Source organism: Enhydra lutris, unplaced genomic scaffold, assembly GCF_002288905.1.
Source record: "Enhydra lutris kenyoni isolate GAN:26980312 unplaced genomic scaffold, ASM228890v2 scaffoldscaffold4, whole genome shotgun sequence".
Lineage (NCBI taxonomy): Eukaryota > Metazoa > Chordata > Mammalia > Carnivora > Mustelidae > Enhydra > Enhydra lutris.
Window position 1 is genome coordinate 2,381,689 of NW_019154088.1, and position 20,698 is coordinate 2,402,386.

The 20,698-nt window shown below is 38.4% G+C and overlaps 1 protein-coding gene across 5 annotated transcripts in view; it reads left to right on the plus strand.

Annotated features, from left to right (window-relative positions):
* Positions 1-20,698, plus strand: part of LOC111158477 (solute carrier family 12 member 6) — an 89,436-nt gene that overhangs the window by 4,436 nt on the left and 64,302 nt on the right. Inside the window, exon 1 of one of the 5 annotated variants that reach the window (XM_022520539.1) lies at positions 15,006-15,129. The exons of 3 other annotated variants lie outside the window; for them this stretch is intronic. In XM_022520539.1, the coding sequence (XP_022376247.1) occupies positions 15,006-15,129 (124 nt within the window). Of the gene's footprint in view, positions 1-15,005; positions 15,130-16,872; positions 16,892-20,698 lie in introns of those variants that run through there. One more of the 5 variants, XM_022520548.1, reaches the window with a different exon arrangement.

The following is a 20,698-nucleotide window of genomic DNA, read 5'->3' on the forward strand; positions in this document are numbered from 1 at the left end:
TTTCCATTCATCTGTTGATGGACATCTAGGTTCTTTCCATAGTTTGGCTATTGTGGACGTTGCTGCTATAAACATTTGGGTGCACGTGCCCCTTCGGATCCCTACATTTGTATCTTTAGGGTAAATACACAGTAGTGCGATTGCTGGGTGGTAGGGTAGCTCTATTTTCAACTTTTTGAGGAACCTCCATGCTGTTTTCCAGAGTGACTGCACCAGATTGCATTCCCACCAACAGTGTAGGAGGATAAGGATCATATTTTTTTTTTTTAAGGATCATATTTTTGTATGTCTTACACAGTATCTAATACATTTCATCCTTTTACAATTTAACACATGCTCCATGAGGTCCTGATATATGTGAGGCACCATATTCCCAATAGGAATTATAGGAAATATGTAGAGTAGGTAGTCTCTGCCTTTGGAGAGCTTGTAGTCTGGTGGTGAAAATGACAAGAACATTTTACCCATTCCTTCGCCATACATTTACTGAACATTTATTGAGGGCCAGGCCCTGTTCTGGGTGTTAAGGATGCAGGGCTAAGAATAATAATCCAAGAATGTTCTGCAGAAAGTTATGATCTAATAGAGAAAACAAACAAATGTTGATATAAATTATAATGCTGTATGATAAATGCAATAATAAAGATACAGCAAAATATAAAAAAATACAGCACATTGTAGAATAATATAATAGAAAGATACAGCAAAGGAAAATGATGAACTGAGGTAAAAATGGAGATACGTAGAGACTGGAGGACTTGGTGGGGTAAGGTGGTAGTTAAGGAAGGAGAAGGTTTAAAGATTATGGCCCAACAGTTGGGTGTTGGAATTAACGGTTTCAGAGGGAGGCAATTCCAGTGTTAACGTGGTCTAGTGTGGAGTCTTGGGAGTGGGTTTTTGAAGTGGAGTAAATGTAGAAGCCATTTAGGTCACGGAGCTCTAATATATCTGCTTCGAGGGTGGCTGTTACCAAGTTTTTACTGGGGAGTGTTAGGTGGTAGAGATGCAAAAACAACTTAGATAAGTCCCTCCTTCAGAGTCACCTTCTTTCTGAAACTTTTTCTGATTCAACCCCACACCCAGATAATAGATCAGTTCTTTATATCCCTAAATCCCTTATACAGACTATTACTATAGCACCTATTTCACTTAATTTTGTTGTTTTTGTTTATATGTTATCTTTCTCAATTAGGCAGTAAGGTTCTCGTGGATAGGGACACAAAGTTGTCTTTGTATCAACAGCACCCAATTAGTATGTGATGCCACGTATAATTTGCACACAATAACGATTTGCACATATAATAATTGCACTCAGTATATTGAGTTGAAAATCTTCTAGACTAAAAAAGATAGAAATATAAACAAAAGTTAAAAACATGCAGGGCACCTGGGTGGCTCAGTGGGTTAAGCCTCTGCCTTCGGCTCAGGTCATGATCTTGGGGTCCTGGGATTGAGCCCTGCATTGGGCTCTCTGCTCAGCAGGGAGCCTGTTTCCCTCTTTCTCCCTGTCTGCCTCTCTGCCTACTTGCGATTTCTCTCTGTCAAATAAATAAATAAAAGCTTTAAAAAAATTAAAAACGTGCTATAATAAAGGCAAATGAAAAAAATAATAAAGGCAAATGAAATGTACCCAATAGAGCAATGATGCTTCATTTGGCTGAATATTGGCATGATCTGTAGATCTTTTTAGAAAATACCTCTGCCCCTTATCCATGGATTCTGATCCATACTAATTGCATCAGTATTTTTCAAAGCTTGTCAGCTGATTCTAAGAAAAAGCCAGAGCTGAAAACCAAAGCCCAAAAGGAAAGAGTGATTAATGCTGTACATATGGGAAGAACTTTCCCACCTAACTGGGATTTCACTGAGTGGATAGGCACAGCAGGCTTTCCCTTAAATGTTAGTAGATCTAATAGAATAGAATATTTATCTGCCCCTGGAGCCATTACATTACATGTATGTTTAGCCTGTTTGGCTGATCTACCGATTCTATGTGTTATTGGCAGGTCTCATAAATGTCTCTCATCTAAGGTTAAATCAGAATAACAATTGACTAAGCAACTTTGAAAGCTATGTAGTTTTTTTTTTTTCATAAGAACATGTTTCAGAGTCCCAAGTACTTTTCTGTACCTCTCCAAAAAACTTGTAATTTTTTGCCTCAAACCAAAACAAATTAATTACAGAGTTTTGTCAGTCAAAGGTGACTATGATCCTTCTTTTAAATATATCTTTCATATTATAGTTGGCCCTTGAACAACACAGGGGTTAGGGGTGCCAACTCCTGTGCAATAGAACATTTGAATGTAATTTTTTACTCCCCCAAACCTTAACTGCTAATAGCCTACTGTTGATTGGAAGCTTTACCAATAATATAAAGTCAATTAACATTTTTGTGTGTATTATATACTGTATTCTAAAAGTGAAGTAAGCTAGAGGAAAGAAAATGTTAAAATCATGAGTGGTGCCTGGGTGACCTCCAGGACCCTGGGATCATGACCTGAGCCAAAAGGCAGAAGTTTAACTGACAGAGCCACCCAGACACCCCTAAAGCTTATTTTTTTTATATCCAGAAATAATACTTATTTTCACAACTGGGTTATGTCTAAGATGCATGTAAAATATTTACTTAGTTGATTTTTTTTTATAGTTCAACAGTATGCTAATTTCCAAATAAAATTCTAAGAATTATTGGGTGTAAAAAACATTCTTCCCTTGAGAGTTTAATTCTTTCCATTCCTGGAAAATCATGTTTTGATATTTTTTCATTTTAAAGATTTTGTCAGAGAGAGAAGAGAGAGAGTGCACACATACAAAAGCAGGGGAGGGCAGGCAGAGGGAGAAGCAGTCTCCCCACTGAGCTAGGAGCCCAATGTGGGACTCAGTCCTAGGACCCTGGGGTCATGACCTAAGCCGAATGCAGACCAACTGAGCCACCCAGGCAGTCCAGGTATTTTTTCATAAAAAAAAAAAAGTCATTTTCTTGGGAGTGATAATGGGATTTCTCATCCAGGAGAAAAATTGAAACTGATAAGGTTAAGCAACCTACTCAAGGTCATACAAGTGATAAACTGAAGAATAGTGATTTAAACCCAGGTGTGTGCGCTTTTATATCAGAATTCCTGTTATTAAAGTTCCTCTACTATACTAACATTGAAGCATTTAGTAAGAAGCAAAGGTAGAGCAGAAGAAACATAAAAGAAATGAAATTTTTATGTTCAGTGTACATTTTTGCAGCTTTTTGCCTGGCGTTGGAGACATGAAAGGAAACAGTTTACTGTTTTTGCTTTTCAAAAAAAGGTATGAGATGACCTGTTTCCTGAATAATTTTAAGGTTCTATATTCCTGAAAGGAAATCTGGTCTAAAAAATAGGTATTTCAGTGTCTTTCTTTTAAGTTTTTATTTTTAAGTAATCTCTACACTCAACGTGGGGCTAGAACCCACAACCCTGAAATTAAGAGTTGCATGCTCCACCAAATGAGCCAGCCAGGTTGGTGCCCTTCTTTCAGTGTCCTTTAAATAAATACTGCAAATACCCAGGGCAGTTTAGTAATGCTGAATTATATAGCTATTGATTTAATACAGTTCTCTGTCCTAAAGTTAATGAATATTGATATTTTGACCCAAGTTTCAGTAGATCTATTTGTTTTTGGTTTGGGGGGCGTATTTTGCTTTGTTTATTTAGTAATCTCTACATCTCTAACCCCAACGTGAGGCTGGAACTCACAAAACCTGAAATCAAGAATTGCATGTTATACTGACCGAGCCAGCCAGGCAGGCACCCAGCAGTAGATCTATTTCAAAATGGAGGTTTTTTGTAAGAGAGGAAAGAAGCAATAACTTTTTTTTTTTAAGATTTTTATTTATTTATTTGACAGACAGAGATTACAAGTAGGCAGAGAGGCAGGCAGAGAGAGAGGAGGGGAAGCAGGCTCCCCGCTGAGCAGAGAGCCCCACGTGGGGCTCTATCCCAGGACCCTGGGATCATGACCCAAGCCAAAGGCAGAGGCTTTAACCCACTGAGCCACCCAGGCACCCCAGGAAGCAATAACTTATTTAAACAACAACAGCAAACTACTTGTTCTCTGAGGTGAGATTAACAAGAAAATTTTGCTTTGTGTTTTCATTTTCCTTTCTTTACATTTTTAGAAATATGTCTTAAGTTTTGACTGTGTGTTGCAGTTCCATTTTCTCTGCACTGTTTGTAGTGTTGATTAGAAGCCTATCAAGAAAGTATTTCATAATAAAGAAGGAAGTGTCATACATCAGAAATGAAATTCTGAGTGAGGTACTGAATAGTCCATGCTCATAGTGCCACTGCTGTTTTTGGTTGGTGATTCAAGCTAGGCTTGTAATGACATTAGACTAATGAAAGAGACGTGCAGCCTTATATAGGGAGTTGTAATATTGTAGAAAAAGAAAGAATGGAAGCTGAGGACTCTGAGTACACAGAGGCTTTTGATAATGCCTTCTTTAATATTTGGGTCAGCAGCCCAAATGGGTGACATAGCTAATCAAATTAGGTAGCCATCGACTATCCTTCTACTACATTCTTTCCTTTAGGGACGACTCACAGCTTTAGTCCTTGAAGAAGTAACTAGACAAGGTAGTAGTATGCTCTGCTCTAAAGGTTCTGTCTATGCTTACACTATATTGTACGTACAGCCCTGGTTTAAGATTGCCTTTTCCTGGGGCGCCTGGGTGGCTCAGTGGGTTAAGCCGCTGCCTTCGGCTCAGGTCATGGTCTCAGGGTCCTGGGATCGAGTCCCACATTGGGCTCTGCTCAGCGGGGAGCCTGCTTCCCTCTCTCTCTCTCTGCCTGCCTCTTTATCTGCTTGTGATCTCTCTCTGTCAAATAAATAAATAAAAATCTTAAAAAAAAAAAAAGATTGCCTTTTCCTTTATAGTGAAGTAGATAATGGGATTGTGAGCTCCTCGAGGGCAGGAACAGTGCCTTGTTCTCCATTGTATTCCTATTTCCTGGCACATAGTAGGCATTCATATATGTATTGAATAACGCATGATTTCTTCAGCTTCAGTAAAGCATGAGATTTTCCTGATGTTTTGATTTGGAGAAGTCTTTGTCTTCCTTGCATTGCAATATAATATGTTTACTCCAGACAATAAGGTCTTTTATGTATTTATTATCTTTCAGTTGTTAGCCCCAAAATATGTTATATATTCATCACTGATGCCATTTTATAAAAATCTGTTTTCATAGACAATTTTTTGTAATTCTGAGATTTAGGAGTTTTCAATTCTTACTATCCATGATAGTTGGTCTTCACCAATGTAATTGATTAACTCATTAAATTCTTTCTATAATCGTCCACATAATAAGGCATAATTTAGAATTTGTGATCATTTTGATATTTTATTTTATTTTTTTAAAGATTTTATTTATTTATTTGAGAGAGAGAGAGAGAATGATAGAGAGAGATCATAAGAGGAGAGAGGTCATCGGGAGAAGCTGACTCCCTGCCAAGCAGGGAGCCCGATGCAGGACCTAATCCCTGATCCCGGGACTCCAGGATCATGACCTGAACAGAAGGCAGTTGCTTAACCAACTAAGCCACCCAGGTGCCCCCATTTTGATATTTTAAACCACTATTTACTGTCCTGTGTCTGAGGGAGAAAAAGGATTTGCCAATATGCTAAATAAAACAAATATATGTACATTTTCTGCTTAAGAATGAGAGTCAGTATACTTTAACAGCTATAGCTCTAAATTTAAGTAATGCATTGCTTATTCTCTGCTAGTAAAATGTTTACTACATTCTGTAACACCACCATTTGGAGTGTAGTATGTAAATGGCCCTGGTCCATGAGCTGTTTACTTAACCTGTCTGTGAGGAGATAAGTTCAGAAATTGAAAGTTTTTAAAAACTTGCATAGCAGTTTAATTGAGCGATTTTATGTCAAATCTGATAAAAAAATTAGAACTTGTGTTTTGTATATTCTTGTGTTTTGTTTTTCTAGTATTTCACATGAATTGTGAATGTAAAAAAAAATAATCCTTTACCAGAGATAATTTGCAAAGCACTGTTCTTTCGAGTGTTTGCCTAACCTTCTGAAAGATGCCAAAGGAGGTATTGTTTCCCTACCAGTGGCCCTTTGAAGCCTGAGTAACTGAATGGGGGTCTGGGAGTGGGTTGGTCCTTCAGGCAAGTCTGATATCTTCCTTAAGAATCCCTGTTCTAACACATGACCTCTTTCCTCTCAATATTTGAAAATAAGAAATTAAAAATTTTTGGAAGTTATGTACTTTTTTAGAAGTTCTATAATTCAGACATTTTAAAGAAATACTATAATTCGGTTCTTTTTCCTGTCAAGCTCTCTTAAGATGAATTATTACAGATTTATTGTTAGAATTATAAAATAAAAAGTATGAAGGGTTTACAGCTGAGAATAAAACATAACCTTTGTTACTCAAAGTTTATCATAAATTTATCTTGATCAAGAAGACTAAAGCATAATGTAGTTTTCTACTTATATTTAGTTGCTGGCTGGCGGTTACAGTGATTCAATGAGAACGTCTATCTTAAATATTTTGAAGTAATAATTGCTACATTAGAAGCAACTGTTTGGAGAAAAAAAAAAAAACCTGAAGAAAACAACTGCTTGGAAGTAGATTACACTTTCTTTACTATTTCTTATAAAAATACCTCTTGTAACAAACCAAATACTCTTTTTTTCCCTTTTTTTTTTTAAAGTTTTTAAATTTTTTAATAAACATATGATGTATTTTTATCCCCAGGGGTACAGGTCTGTGAATCACCAGGTTTACACAATTCACAGCACTCATCATAGCACATACCCTCCGCAAAGACCATATCCCCACCACCCTCACCTGTACCCCCTCCCCCCAGCAACCCTCAGTCTGTTTTTTGAGATTGAGTCTTTTATGGTTTGTCTCCCTCCCAATCCCATCTTCTTTCATTACAAACCAAATACTCTTAAGCACAAAACTATTAATTGGCTATAATTTTATTTTATTTTTTAAAGATTTTATTTATTTATTTGACAGAGATCACAAGTAGGCGGAGAGGCAGGCAGAGAGAGAGAGAGAGGAAGAAGCAGGCTCACCCTGAGATCATGACCGAAGCCAAAGGCAGAGGCGTTAGCCCACTGAGCCACCCAGGCGCCCCTCTTTGGCTATAATTTTAAAGGTTCTCTCAAGTGCGGCTGGATCTTAATAGTAGATAAAGTACTCTGAGTAGTATCTTCAAACTCTAAGAGTTTAGGAGAGATTCCCAAGATTTGAATCTGTTTCCAAATCAGAATCCATTGTTCTTTGCACACTGCTCCCACCAAATTTGTGTGTGTGTGTGTGTGTGTGTGTGTGTGAGAGAGAGAGAGAGAGAGAGAAACAGAATTCTTTTTTTTTTTTTTAAGATTTTATTTATTTATTTGACAGAAAGGTCACAAGTCGGCAGAGAGGCAGGCAGAGAGAGGTGGAAGCAGGCTCCCTGCTGAGCAGAGAGCCCGATGGTGATGATGATGATGATGCGGGGCTTGATCCCAGGACCCTGAGATCATTACCTGAGCCGAAGGCAGAGGCTTAACCCACTGAGCCACCCAGGCGCCCCGAGAGACTGAATTCTATGAAAAGGTATAGACAGATAAGATGAGTTAAGTCTACATTGTGTGTATGTCATGGAAGCTAGTCTGGTCTATTTTATACTTTTCCAGCTTTTTAATAGCATGCTGATACCATTGATCAAGATCTGGTTGCATTTTTTATTAAAAATAAAAGAATACTATTTAATGTGTTACTAAATACTTAACATTATATCTACAAGATGCTCTCAGGAATGAGTAGAATGACATTTGGTAAAAACTAATGTGTTCAAATTGTATGTGGCTTTTTAATTCCAGGGATTTGCTTACTGCTCACTTACAGAGTTTTCTTGCATCATGGATCCATTTTTAGCATGGATTACTAAATTCTTTTTTTTTTCTTCTTTTTTTTTAAGATTTTATTTATTTATTTGACAGAGATCACAAGTAGGCAGAGAGGCAGGCAGAGAGAGAGGGAGGGGGAAGCAGGCTCCCTGCCGAGCAGAGAGCCTGACGCAGGGCTCAATCCCAGGACCCTGGGATCATGACCTGAGCCGAAGGCAGAGGCTTTAACCCACTGAGCCACCCAGGCGCCCCAAGGATTACTAAATTCTTAAGAATCACTTCAGCTGGGTGCCTGGGTCCATCTCTCTCATTCTCTCTCTCTCTCTCAAATAAATAAATAAAATCCTTTAAAAAAAAAAAAAAGAATCATTTCAGAACATATGTGGTTCTGGATTATTTGTGTATGCCTTTGTACAATACAGTTCTCAGGTTCTGAGAACAAAAAGGAAATATATATATGATTAGCTGTAAAACTGAGTGATGTAGTATAACAATATAGTACAACCTGAAAGAATTCTTATGTTGAAAATAATTTCCCACTGACTTTTCCTTGTTTAGGTCTTAGGTCTAGACATCTAATTTGTCTTTGTTTTTTAAATAAATGGGTTGAATAAAACAAAATGCTAGTTGTCATGAGTTGTTAGCTGTGATTAAAAAGAGGCAATTTGGTAGTGTAGCTTGGTAAACTGTACTTTTAGAGTATTACCCATAGTAGATCCATTCTTCTAAAGAATGGGCAGGCATGCTTTTTTAGAAAAACAGGCATAATGTAGTCAGAAAGTTTTACTGAAACTGATTAGTAACATAAATACAATATGTATAATATTTGACCTAACGTACAAAGCACTATGGGAGCAATGCCATTGTAAATGCCCTTTTTGCCCTAGCCTCCCCTATGTCTTACTACTTAAAAATGCCATAGTTTTTTTTTTTAATTTTTTAAAAGATTTTATTTCCTTACTTGACAGAGAGAGACAGCCAGAGAGAGAACACAAGCAGGGGGAATGGGAGAGGGAGAAGCAAGCTCCCCGCTGAGCAGGGATCTGGATGCAGGACTCTGTCCCAGGACCGGAGGATCATGACCTGAGCCTAAAGCAGACGTTTAATGACTGAGCTACCCAGGCGGCCCACCCTAGTTTTTTTTTTTTTTTTTTTTTAATGTAAAACTGAATATTTCAAATCTGTATGAGGACTCTGATTTCAAACAGCATTCAGCACTATAAAATCAAAGTACAGGACTAGCATTTATGTAACTGCCTAAATTTTATGTGAAGTGGAATTTGACCCATAAGTGATTATACTTCGATCTAGAGATTAGAGAGCTTTATAGAGTTTGTTGAACTTCTGTTCACTCTATTTTTTCCAACATTTTATTATGAAAATTTTCAATTATATAGAAAATTGAAAGATTTCTATAGTGAACATCTGTACATCCATGAGTCAGAGTCTATTACTAACATTTTTACTGTACTTTTCCTAATATGTATCTGTTCATCTATCTTATTATTTGCATTTCAAGGTAAATTGCAGATATCAGTTCACCTCCCCCAGATAATTCAAAATGCATATTATTAATTAGAATTCAGTATTTGTTTGTAGCTTTTTTTTTTTTTTGAGATTTTATTTATTTATTTGATAGCAAGAGAACACAGGCAGGATTGGGGGCAGAGGGAGAGGGAGAAGCAGGCTCCCCACCGAGCAGGGAGCCTGACTTGGGGCTTGATCCTGGGACCTCAATCCAGATCGTGATCTGAGCCAAAGGCAGACGCTTAACCAACCGACTGAACCACTCAGGTACCCCTGCAGCTTTTTTTTTTTCTTTTTTAAGCAAAGTTTTCATATAATGAATTACACTGATTTTAAGTGAACATCAATTAAATTTTGATGGATGCATATGCCTATGGAATAAACTCTAACAAGATATAGAATATTACTTTCACATTGGGAATTTCTGTCACGCTCCCATACACCCAGAGGCAACCATTGTCATAGTCTTTTAGCACCATAGATTAGTTTTGCCTGTTCTAAAACCTCATATAATGGATTCATATATTGAGCCCTCTTTTAAGGCATTTATTTATTTATTTGGCAGAGAAGCAGTCAGAGAAAGAGGGGGAAGCAGGCTCCCTGCTGAGCAGAGAGCCTGAGACGTGGGACTCGATTCCAGGACCCTGAGATCATGACCTGAGCTCAAGGCAGAGGCTTAACCCACTGAGCCACCCAGGGCACCCCACCCCTTTTTTAAAGATTTTATTTTTTTATTTGACGGAGAGATAGCACAAGTAGGCAGAACAGCAGGCAGAGGGAGAGGGAGAAGCAGGCTCTCCGCTGAACAGTAAGCCGGGTGGGGGCTCCATCCCAGGACCCTGGTATCATGCCCGGAGCTGCAAGCAGCTGCTTAACTGACTGAGCCACCCAGGCACCCCTCTTTACGGCTTCTTTTACTTACTATAATGTTTTTGAGATTCATCCATGTTGTTACATGTATCACTGAGCCATTTTTATAGCTTAATACTAATCTTTTGCATGAATATATCATACTTTATTTATCCATTCTTCTGTGGATATACATCTTGTTTGTTTCCAGTTTGGTGTTATTGTTAATTAACTGCAATGAATATTCTCGGACAAGTCTTTTTGTGGGAATATGTTTTCGTTTGGGGGAAATAAATACCCAGGAGTGCAATTGCTGGGTTATAAGGGACAATGCTAGATCTTTTACCAAAATGAGTGAACCAATTTACACCCAGTAACAATATATAAAAAAGCACCCTTTGTTTCACATTCTCACCAGATTTGGTGTTTTTAGTCTTACTAATTTTAGCCGTCATAGTGGGTATACTCATTTTGGTAGTGTTTTTTTTTTTTTCAATTTTATTTATTCTTCAAGTAATCTACACCAAATATAGGGCTCCAGCTTAAAACCCCAAGATCAAGAATTCCATGCTCTACCAACTGAGCCAGCCAGGTACCCCCATTGTGATAGTTTACTGTACTTTAAATAGCTATTTCTAATTTTTTTTATTAATTTTATTTTTTATAAACATATAATGTATTTTTATCCCCAGGGGTACAGGTCTGTGAATCACCAGGTTTACACACTTCACAGCACTCACCATAGCACATACCCTCCCCAATGTCCATAACCCCACCCCCCTTCTTCCAACCCCCCTCCCCCCAGCAACCCTCAGTTTGTTTTGTGAGATTAAGAGTCACTTATGGTTTGTCTCCCTCCCAATCCCATCTTGTTTCATTTACTCTTACCCCCTTAACCCCCCATGTTGCATCTCCTCTCCCTCATATCAGGGAGATCATATGATAGTTGTCTTTCTCCGATTGACTTATTTCACTAAGCATGATACCCTCTAGTTCCATCCACATCGTCGCAAATGGCAAGATTTCATTTCTTTTGATGGCTGCATAGTATTCCATTGTGTATATATACCACATCTTCTTTATCCATTCATCTGTTGCTGGACATCTAGGTTCTTTCCATAGTTTGGCTATTGTAGACATTGCTGCTATAAACATTCAGGTGCACGTGCCCCTTCGGATCACTACGTTTGTATCTTTAGGGTAAATACCCAGTAGTGCAATTGCTGGGTCATAGGGTAGTTCTATTTTCAACCTTTTGAGGAACCTCCATGCTGTTTTCCAGAGTGGTTGCACCAGCTTGCATTCCCACCAACAGTGTAGGAGGGTTCCCCTTTCTCCGCATCCTCGCCAGCATCTGTCATTTCCTGACATGTTAATTTTAGCCATTCTGACTGGTGTGAGGTGATATCTCATTGTGGGTTTGATTTGTATTTCCCTGATGCCGAGTGATGTGGAGCACTTTTTCATGTGTCTGTTGGCCATCTGGATGTCTTCTTTGCAGAAATGTCTGTTCATGTCCTCTGCCCATTTCTTGATTGGATTATTTGTTCTTTGGGTGTTGAGTTTGCTAAGTTCTTTATAGATTTTGGACACTAGCCCTTTATCTGATATGTCGTTTGGAAATATCTTCTCCCATTCTGTCAGTTGCCTTTTGGTTTTGTTAACTGTTTCCTTTGCTGTGCAAATGCTTTTGATCTTGATGAAGTCCCAGTAGTTCATTTTTGCCCTTGCTTCCCTTGCCTTTGGCGATGTTCCTAGGAAGATGTTGCTGCGGCTGAGGTCGAAGAGGTTGCTTCCTGTGTTCTCCTCAAGGATTTTGATGGATTCCTTTCTCACATTGAGGTCCTTCATCCATTTTGAGTCTATTTTCGTGTGTGGTGTAAGGAAATGATCCAATTTCATTTTTCTGCATGTGGCTGTCCAATTTTCCCAACAACATTTATTGAAGAGGCTGTCTTTTTTCCATTGGACATCTCTTTCCTGCTTTGTCGAAGATTAGTTGACCATAGAGTTGAGGGTCTATTTCTGGGCTCTCTATTCTGTTCCATTGATCTATGTGTCCGTTTTTGTGCTATTTCTAATTTTTAAAAAAGATTTATTAGAGTATGCACACTCAAGGGAAGGGGGAAACAAGGGGAGAGGGAGAGAAACCCAAGCAGTCTCCACATTGAGCACATTGTTTGGAGGGGTAAGAGGGAATTCGATCTTAGGATCCCAAGATCAGACCTGAGCCGATACCAAGAGTTGGATGCTTACCAGCTGTGCCACCCAGGCATCCCTAAATACCTATTTCTTACATCCTACCACTCTATCTAATCACTCGGCACACAGCACTCCCCTCAGCTTTACCAGTTCTCCTCCAAACTTTTTCTGTATTACTTTAACTTTGCCCTCAATTTTTTATGCTCCTGCACTGTTATCTACAGTCCACTCTACAAGAGAACTATTTTAAAATTGCTGAGCACTGTGGTATCAAAGCATTAAGTTGGTAAATAAATCCTCCTGTCACAGATTAACAGGAATGTGTTACCTTCCTACTTCTTTACTTTGAGGATTTTTTTTAAAGGGAGAAGCAACAGGGTAACATTTGACATATGCTCATATGCACAAGCTGTATGCAGATTTATTATAAAAGTCATTGTTGGTGTTCAACTGTAGATGATTAGCCATAGTTCAGGTCTCTTTATTAAGTAAATATGAAAAGCAAGATCCCATTGGAAATATCCAGTGGCAGTGAAATATTAAAGAATTTGGAACCGAAAGTATGATATTGAAATCTTTGACAATTTAGTAGATAAGTTACTTTGAAAAAATTAGAAGAGTAGCTACCTGAGTTGTTATGTATGGAAAAATCACTAAGGGCGCACCACAACTGACTTGGTTTCTCTCAAAGATAAAATAGTTACAAAGATTTCTTAGGTTGTGAACTTTTCTCTTTCCCAAATTCTAGTAATTTGCAACTTTGGCTGCTTGTTAAAACCATCTGAGAGGTAGGGGAGCTTTTAAAAGTCTTAAACTGCCTAGGCTTTACTCCAGAGCAGTTAAATCAGAATATCAGGGATAGGACCCGGACATCAGTAGTTTTCAAATCTCCTCAGTTGATTCCAGTGTGCAGCCAAGATTACAAATCAGTGCTATACAGGAACCCATGAAATAAAAGTTGGGGGGTGTATATGAGTTTTCTTTGTATGAAACTTCTTTTTTTTTTTTTTTTAAAGATTTTATTTATTTATTTGACAGAGAGAAATCACAAGTAGGCAGAGAGGCATGCAGAGAGGGAGGAGGAAGCAGGCTCCCCACTGAGCAGAAAGCCCGATGTGGGGCTCGAACCCAGGACCTGGGATCATGACCTGAGCCGAAGGCAGCGGCTTAACCCACTGAGCCACCCAGGCACCCCTTTGTATGAAACTTCTATGCCACATACCAGCAAGGGTACTACAGGTTTTTAGGTTGGGCTTCGCTGTTTATAAACTCTGTGACTTTGAGCAAGTTTCTTAGCCTAATGTTTCTGTGCTGATTAAATGAAATCATAATGGAAAGTTTCTAGTGCAGTTCAGAGTACAAAGTAGGTCTTCAACAACTATTGGCTTTCTTTTCTTTTAGAAATAGTGTAGGAGTAAATGAGGATTGTAAACTATCATTCCTTCTCTGTTAAATTTAGTGCAGTCTTACAAGTCAGGTGTTACCAGCAACAAAGCCCTTATATTACATCGTCAACATGGAAGTTAACACAGGGCTCAATTTACTGAACTCCCTTATCTAAGTTCAGAGATACTCTATAGTTAAAGTTATCAACTGAGCACTTGATACAGTTATCTGATAAAACACACCAAGAATTAAATATGTTAAATGTGTTGAAGGAACTGTACACCTCTTAATTAGAGGGATTTCCTTGAATTTCTTTTATTTTAAACACTATGTTTGTGCTTCCTGTACAATGAAAAAGTCTGAACTATTCTCTTTAAAAATGTTTTGCTCTTTTAAAATGTTTTTAAAAATGTTTTTTAAAAAAAACATTTAAAAGTTGGACTTTTGGGAATATTAATGTCCCTTCTTGGATATTGTGGTATACACTACAGTGTCTAGAACTATGCCTTGTATAAAATATGTAGACATTCACTGAATACTTGTGGAATTAGTGTTCTCATCTGAACAGTAAGAAATTACTATTTTTCATATGCTTTAAAATAAAGCAACAATAGAAGCTTATATATAATTAGTTTCATTTTCTAAATTGATGCAGTGCCAGTTTTTCTTTAAAAGGAAAGTTTGTACAATGAACTGTTCCTTAATCTTTCTCGGGTGAAATATGAGGGCAGAGGCTGAGATCATGACGAGCACATAGGGTTGGAAATAACTTGAGTTAAGGAAATGCGTGGGTGAGTACACAGTGGGCGGCAGTTCATGAATTCTGCCCACTCTCAGCTTTTGGCAGCTCTGGGAACGCTGCCTAAACAGCTCTTGGGATTCTTGAGCTTAACAACCATAAGTAAGGGGTGGAGTGCTTAATCCTTTGAGTGAATGATAAACACCGTGGAAGGCGTGTCTTCCAGGGTTCCACTCCCTTGGGGCTGTAGGTCACGTGATGAGAAAGTACTTCCCTATTCCGAGCCTCGGTCTCCGGTAGGCAGTGATTAGAGTTGGGAAGGGGCACAGTAAGAGGTAGGCAGGGAAAGTAAACTGGAAGGAAGTTCACAGCGAGAGCGAAGAATTCCTAACTATAACAATGCCGCACTTTACGGTTACAAAGGTAGAGGACCCAGAGGAGGGGGCAGCAGCTTCGGTCTCCAGAGAGAGAGAGTCCAGCCTAGCAGAAATAAAAGCCCTGATTCAGCATTCGGATGAACTAGGTGAGTACTCGGTTTAGGAGCTTTTGGAACCAATGGGGTCTTTGTGAAAGAAATGGTAACTAAAATATTAAGGAGAGAAAGTATTGTGGTAAAGTCTTTCTCAATCAACTGTTTTCACTCTCTTGTATATCTGATAACTTCTTTCTTTTCACATTTTGGTTGGTTTTCCCCACAATGAGTTCTTTGTTCATTACCTACAGGTGAAATTGAATCAGTGGCAATGTAAGAAAAGACTTTTCAAGCAAAAAGAAAGCCACAGTAGAAGTCAATTTATGCGGAATTTAAATTGCACCTTTTGCTCGGACAGTTTAAATTTTATCTGGAAAAGTACATAAAGGGGAAGAGTATGGTTCAGTAGTTTTGTGCAGTGGACTCTGCACTTGTTACTTTTAAGGTTATTCAGTATTTTGCCTCAGTTTACCAGTTAAACATTAATTCAGTAGCGAATGATCTAAGAGCTCTTTAATGAAAGAAGTACAATATGATCATTATGCTGACTATCCTAGCATTAGGTTTAGTAAGTTTGATGAATGTGATTATCCCTATTATTTTCTCTAAGCGGTAACAGTTAGACTTGCTGGGGGAATTGTGGTTTTGAATTTTTAAACATGCAGTTAAAGCGCTAATATTGCATTAAATACACGTGTAGTTTGAAGCCTTTTACTTTTTAAAACTATACATTTCATAAATTGTCAAAAAATTTCTCTGGTCTCTGAGTAAAGGCTAAGAGAATAATCTCTCAAAATTCCTTTTAATTCCATGAATCTAACTTTTCTTTATAGCAAGTAACACATAATTCCTTTCTGTTAACTGCTATTTACTGTCTCTTGTCTCTTTATGAATTTTAAGAATCTCTAACTTAACAGACAAGGACTATTAAAAAATGCCTTTTATTTTTTCCTTCTAGTGAGAGAATTTACCAGGGGGAGATATGATTTTTTTTTAAAGATTTTATGTATATATTTGACAGAGATCACAAGTAGGCAGAGAGGCAGATGGGGCGGGTCATCGGGGGAAGCAAGCTCCCTGCTGAGCAGAGAGACCCATGCGGGGCTCAATCCCAGGACTCTGAGATCATGACCTGAGCCGAAGGTAGAGGATTAACCCACTGAGCAACCCAGGTACCCCTGGGAGTTAGGATTTGATGGAAAATCTTTGCCAGGTTATTTTCATTTTGCTGTATAGTCAAGGGTGGTAAGTTGAAGTGTTTAGCCTACTTTGAGCTTGAACCTGATTCTCCACAACTTTAGTGCAAAGAAGTTAAGGTTTTCTTTTCCTGATTGTGTGTGTTTGAAGTTAAAATTTCTTAGTTGCTTATGTTTGCTGCCTTTAGATTTTAATCCCTTTAGGATTTTGGCTTTGCTATTGTCTTAATTTCACAAAATGCAAACAAGCAAAGTCTATCGGTACCTCATTTCACTTCTCATTGGTTTTTATTTCCTTTCTTCACCATCTCTACTCTATTTTATTATTTCATCTTTACTTGTCCCGTCATGTTTGGTGAAATCTGCTTTACTTAAATTACGACGGTGTTGAAGTCATTTAATCCATTAGCAACTACCTAGAGAAGTTGTAAAACATTTTTGATAGTAGCCAACTTTGTAATAAGTGACATGCTAGGCTTAATTTATGTTCTTCCGTAGTTATTGCTTTGGGCAAAGAAGAAGTGACAGATATAATCTAACTTGAATTTAATAAGGCTTTTTATTTTGGCGTTTTCCATGACAGCCTGAAAGTGTCCACTTGAATGAACTGTTGTTTGGTAAGTGAACAACTGATGGGAATATATTATCTAAATTGTATTTTCTTTATTGTAGGGCCAGATTAGGGAAACATATGGGGAAAACTTAATTAAACTTAGTTAAAAGGTTTTTTTGTTTTTTAGGATTATGACATTTTTTTAAAATGTTTTTATTTATTTGATAGAGATCACAAGGAGGCAGAGAGGCAGGCAGAGAGAGAGAGAGGAGGAAGCAGGCTCCCTGCCGAGAAGAGAGCCCGATGTGGGGCTTGATCCCAGGACCCTGGGATCATGACCTGAGCCGAAGGCAGAGGCTTTAACCCACTGAGTCACCCAGGTGCCCCAGGATTATGACATTTTTGACGATAGATGGTGTTTTGAGAGCAGTAGTTTAAAATGTAATAAGTTTTAGCCCCCTGTTCTTCTGAGTTAAAAATCTAAATTAATCATGGTTTTGTGACAAGCACTTCTAACACTAGCCAGTTTTGTAACCAGTCACTCTTTTCCTTCTTTTTCTGTCTGTATCTGTGAAGAGAGAAAAATACATACTGTCATATAAATGCAACATATTTAGAAAGCAAATCCTTCTTTAAAATATTTTTTTAAAGATTTTATTTATTTATTTTACAGAGAGATACAGCAAGAGAGGGAACACAAGCAGGGGGAGTTGGAGAGGGAGAAGCAGACTCCCCTCTGAGCAGGGAGCCCAATGCGGGACTCGATCCCAGAATCCTGCAATCATGACTTGAGCCGAAGGCAGACTCTTAACCAACTGAGCCACCCAGGCGCCCCTAAAATATGTTTTTTCAAAGGTGATATTTATTTGAACTAGACAGGCAATTTGAGATAAAGTAGAAATATGAATATAGACATAATCTAAACTAATTTTAAGAAGTACATTGATCCCTGCCATGCTCGCTCCTAGAATACATCTTTTAAAACCCTGCTTAATTAGTTTTGAAGGGAAAAACGGAAACTCAGACTTCCTAACATCTTTCTTTTTTAACTTCATTTGAGAGAGGGAGAGAGAGTGTGCACACAAGCAGGGGTAGAGTGCAGAGGGAGAAGCAGACTCCCCACTGAGCAGGAAGCCCGATGCCGTGCTCCATCCTAAGACCCTGGGATCATAACCTGAGCTAAAGTAGATGCATAAGCGACTGAGCCACTCAGGCACCCCCCTAACATCTTTCTTGACTGTTTTCCTCCTTCCCTGTTCAGTTTAGGTGCCCCCGTCCTATGTTTTCCCAGCAGCCTGTCCATAAAAATCCTATGAAACACATCTGTATTGCAATTATCTGTTATACTTGTCTCTCTTCCCCCAGCTGACTAACTATAGGTCCTTGAGGGTAGAGACCTTGTCATATCATTTGTGTATCTCCAAAACCAGTGAAATGCACATGAGGCTATTCAGTAAATAGACTTTTTCTCTGCCTTTTAAATTCATTAAACACATGTTCAGTGCAAATATCATGCCACGTGTTGTACTTTTTTCTGAAGGCTACAAGGCACAAAGTGTAAGTTCCCCACCAAAGGCAGCAGAATGGCTTTGGAGCCAAGGACCTGGCTTTGAATCCCAGTCCTACTAATTATTGCTAATTAAGAGTAGTGATAATTTGTATTAATTATTACTTGAGTGACTTTGAGCAAGTTAAGTTCTCTAACCTTACTTTACTCTTTGATAAAAGGAATAACAGTACCTACTTTACATGGTGGTTGTGAATTACATGGGAAAAATGAATATAAAGCACTTAACACATGTGTGACACAGCATCCAAAAAATAAGAGCTACCTTTTACTTATTGTGACTAGTGGTTTAATAAAAACAAAAAGAAACAGCTTTGGGTAACAGGTGATGGAGAGAATAATAATATTGCCTAGAGGGGACTCTAGACAGGTACCTCAGATGTTGGGATACAACTGATTTTTGAAGGGAGGTCTAGAAAAGATTACAAGTAATATTAGAACTATAGAAGGTATGAGAAGAAGGTACAGCGCAGGTGGGAAATAAAAAAAGTTTAAGTTAGCATATTGGATGTGTGAAGAGAGCCAAGAGATGAAGCTACTTAAGGAAGGATTATCAATTTCATCTTCTCCTTACTCTATGGGATAGTGAATGTTAAGTAAGGCCTTTTTAGAGATAAAGAAATCAAGGCTGTGGTCAGTAAGTACTTGCCTCTGGCTACATGGTGAGTTGTAGCAGAGCCGGTGTTCAGACTTCTAAATTTTATGTGCTTCCCATCACACCATGATGCCAATCATAGTTTTTTAAGAGTAAGTTATTTTATATCTTGATGTTCATGTATCCACAGGATTTGGTATGCTACCAAATCTGTGATAGTTTTTATAGGAACAATGCAACTGAATGTTACTGTTTATTACATTTACTTAATCAGGTATAAATGTTTCATTCTTTTCACTTATTTAAATATTTACTGAGTTTGTTGAAATATTTCTCTGAAATAATTATTCCAGATCTTCTCCCTAGCTCCTTAGATCTTTTTTTTTTTTTTAAAGATTTTATTTATTTATTTGACAGAGATCACAAGTAGACAGAGAGGCAGGCAGAGAGAGGGAGGGAAGCAGGCTCCCTGCCAAGCAGAGAGCCCGATGCGGGACTCGATCCCAGGACCCTGAGATCATGACCTGAGCCGAAGGCAGCGGCTTAACCCACTGAGCCACCCAGGCGCCCCTCCTTAGATCTTTTTATAGTGTCCATGGATTAGGCAGATTTCCCCTGCTGGATTTACCTTGATACAGATAGCAGACTGGAAGATTTCCTCTTCCTTTGAAATAGGATTCTAAGGATAGTTTCAGAATCAGATTTGTAACAGTAAAGAAAGGAACCTGTGTTGGTATCGAACAGCATCTCCAGACATTAACTGTCAAGTAATCCAAATGGATTGAAAGAGAGACTTTGTGTTAAATAGAGTTTAAATTTTGTTAAGAATCCACAAGCTGTTAGACTGCTATTCTGCTTGTTACCCATGAAAGTTTATGTTCTAAAGAAGGTGATGTGACTTCTTTCTTTTACTGACTAACGCTGAAATAGGTTGAAGTAGACAAAGAATTTCTTTGTCTTTTCAGGGAGCACTTTGCTGGCTCAGCTGGTAGAGCATAGGACTCCTGATTTCAGGGTTGTGAGTTCAAGCCACATAGTAGGTGTGGAGTCTACTTAAAATAAAAAATTAAAAAACGAAAATTAAAAAAATATATATATATATTCATTCTGTGGTAAAGATGTAAGAGTTTATGTGTGTGTGTGTGTGTGTGTGTGTGTGTGTGCCCTTTTAACTATTCAGTGGGGTTTTACCAACCCAACTAAGAAAATATCAGATTTGCTATTTTTTTTAAAAGATTTTTTATTTATTTATTTGACAGAGACCACAAGTAGGCAGAGAAGCAGAGAGAGAGGGGGAAGCAGACTCCCTGCTGAGCAGAGAGCCTGATGCGGGGCTCGATCCCAGGACCCTGGGATCATGACCTGAGCTGAAGGTAGAGGCTTAAGCCACTGAGCCACCCAGGCGCCCCTCAGATTTGCTATTTTAAAATATGAGGGTCGGGGCGCCTGGGTGGCTCAGTGGGTTAAAGCCTCTGCCTTCAGCTCAGGTCATGATCTCAGGTCCTGGGATCAAGCCCCACATCAGGCTCTCTGCTCAGCAGGGAGCCTGCTTCCTCCTCTCTCTCTCTGCCTGCCTCTCTGCCTACTTGTGATCTCTGTCTGTCAAATAAATAAATAAATAAATAAATCTTAAAAAAAATTAAAATATGAGGGTCAAGAGTTTTCCTTAAATATGACTCAGTGAGACATGTTTTTCTGCCTTCCTTCTG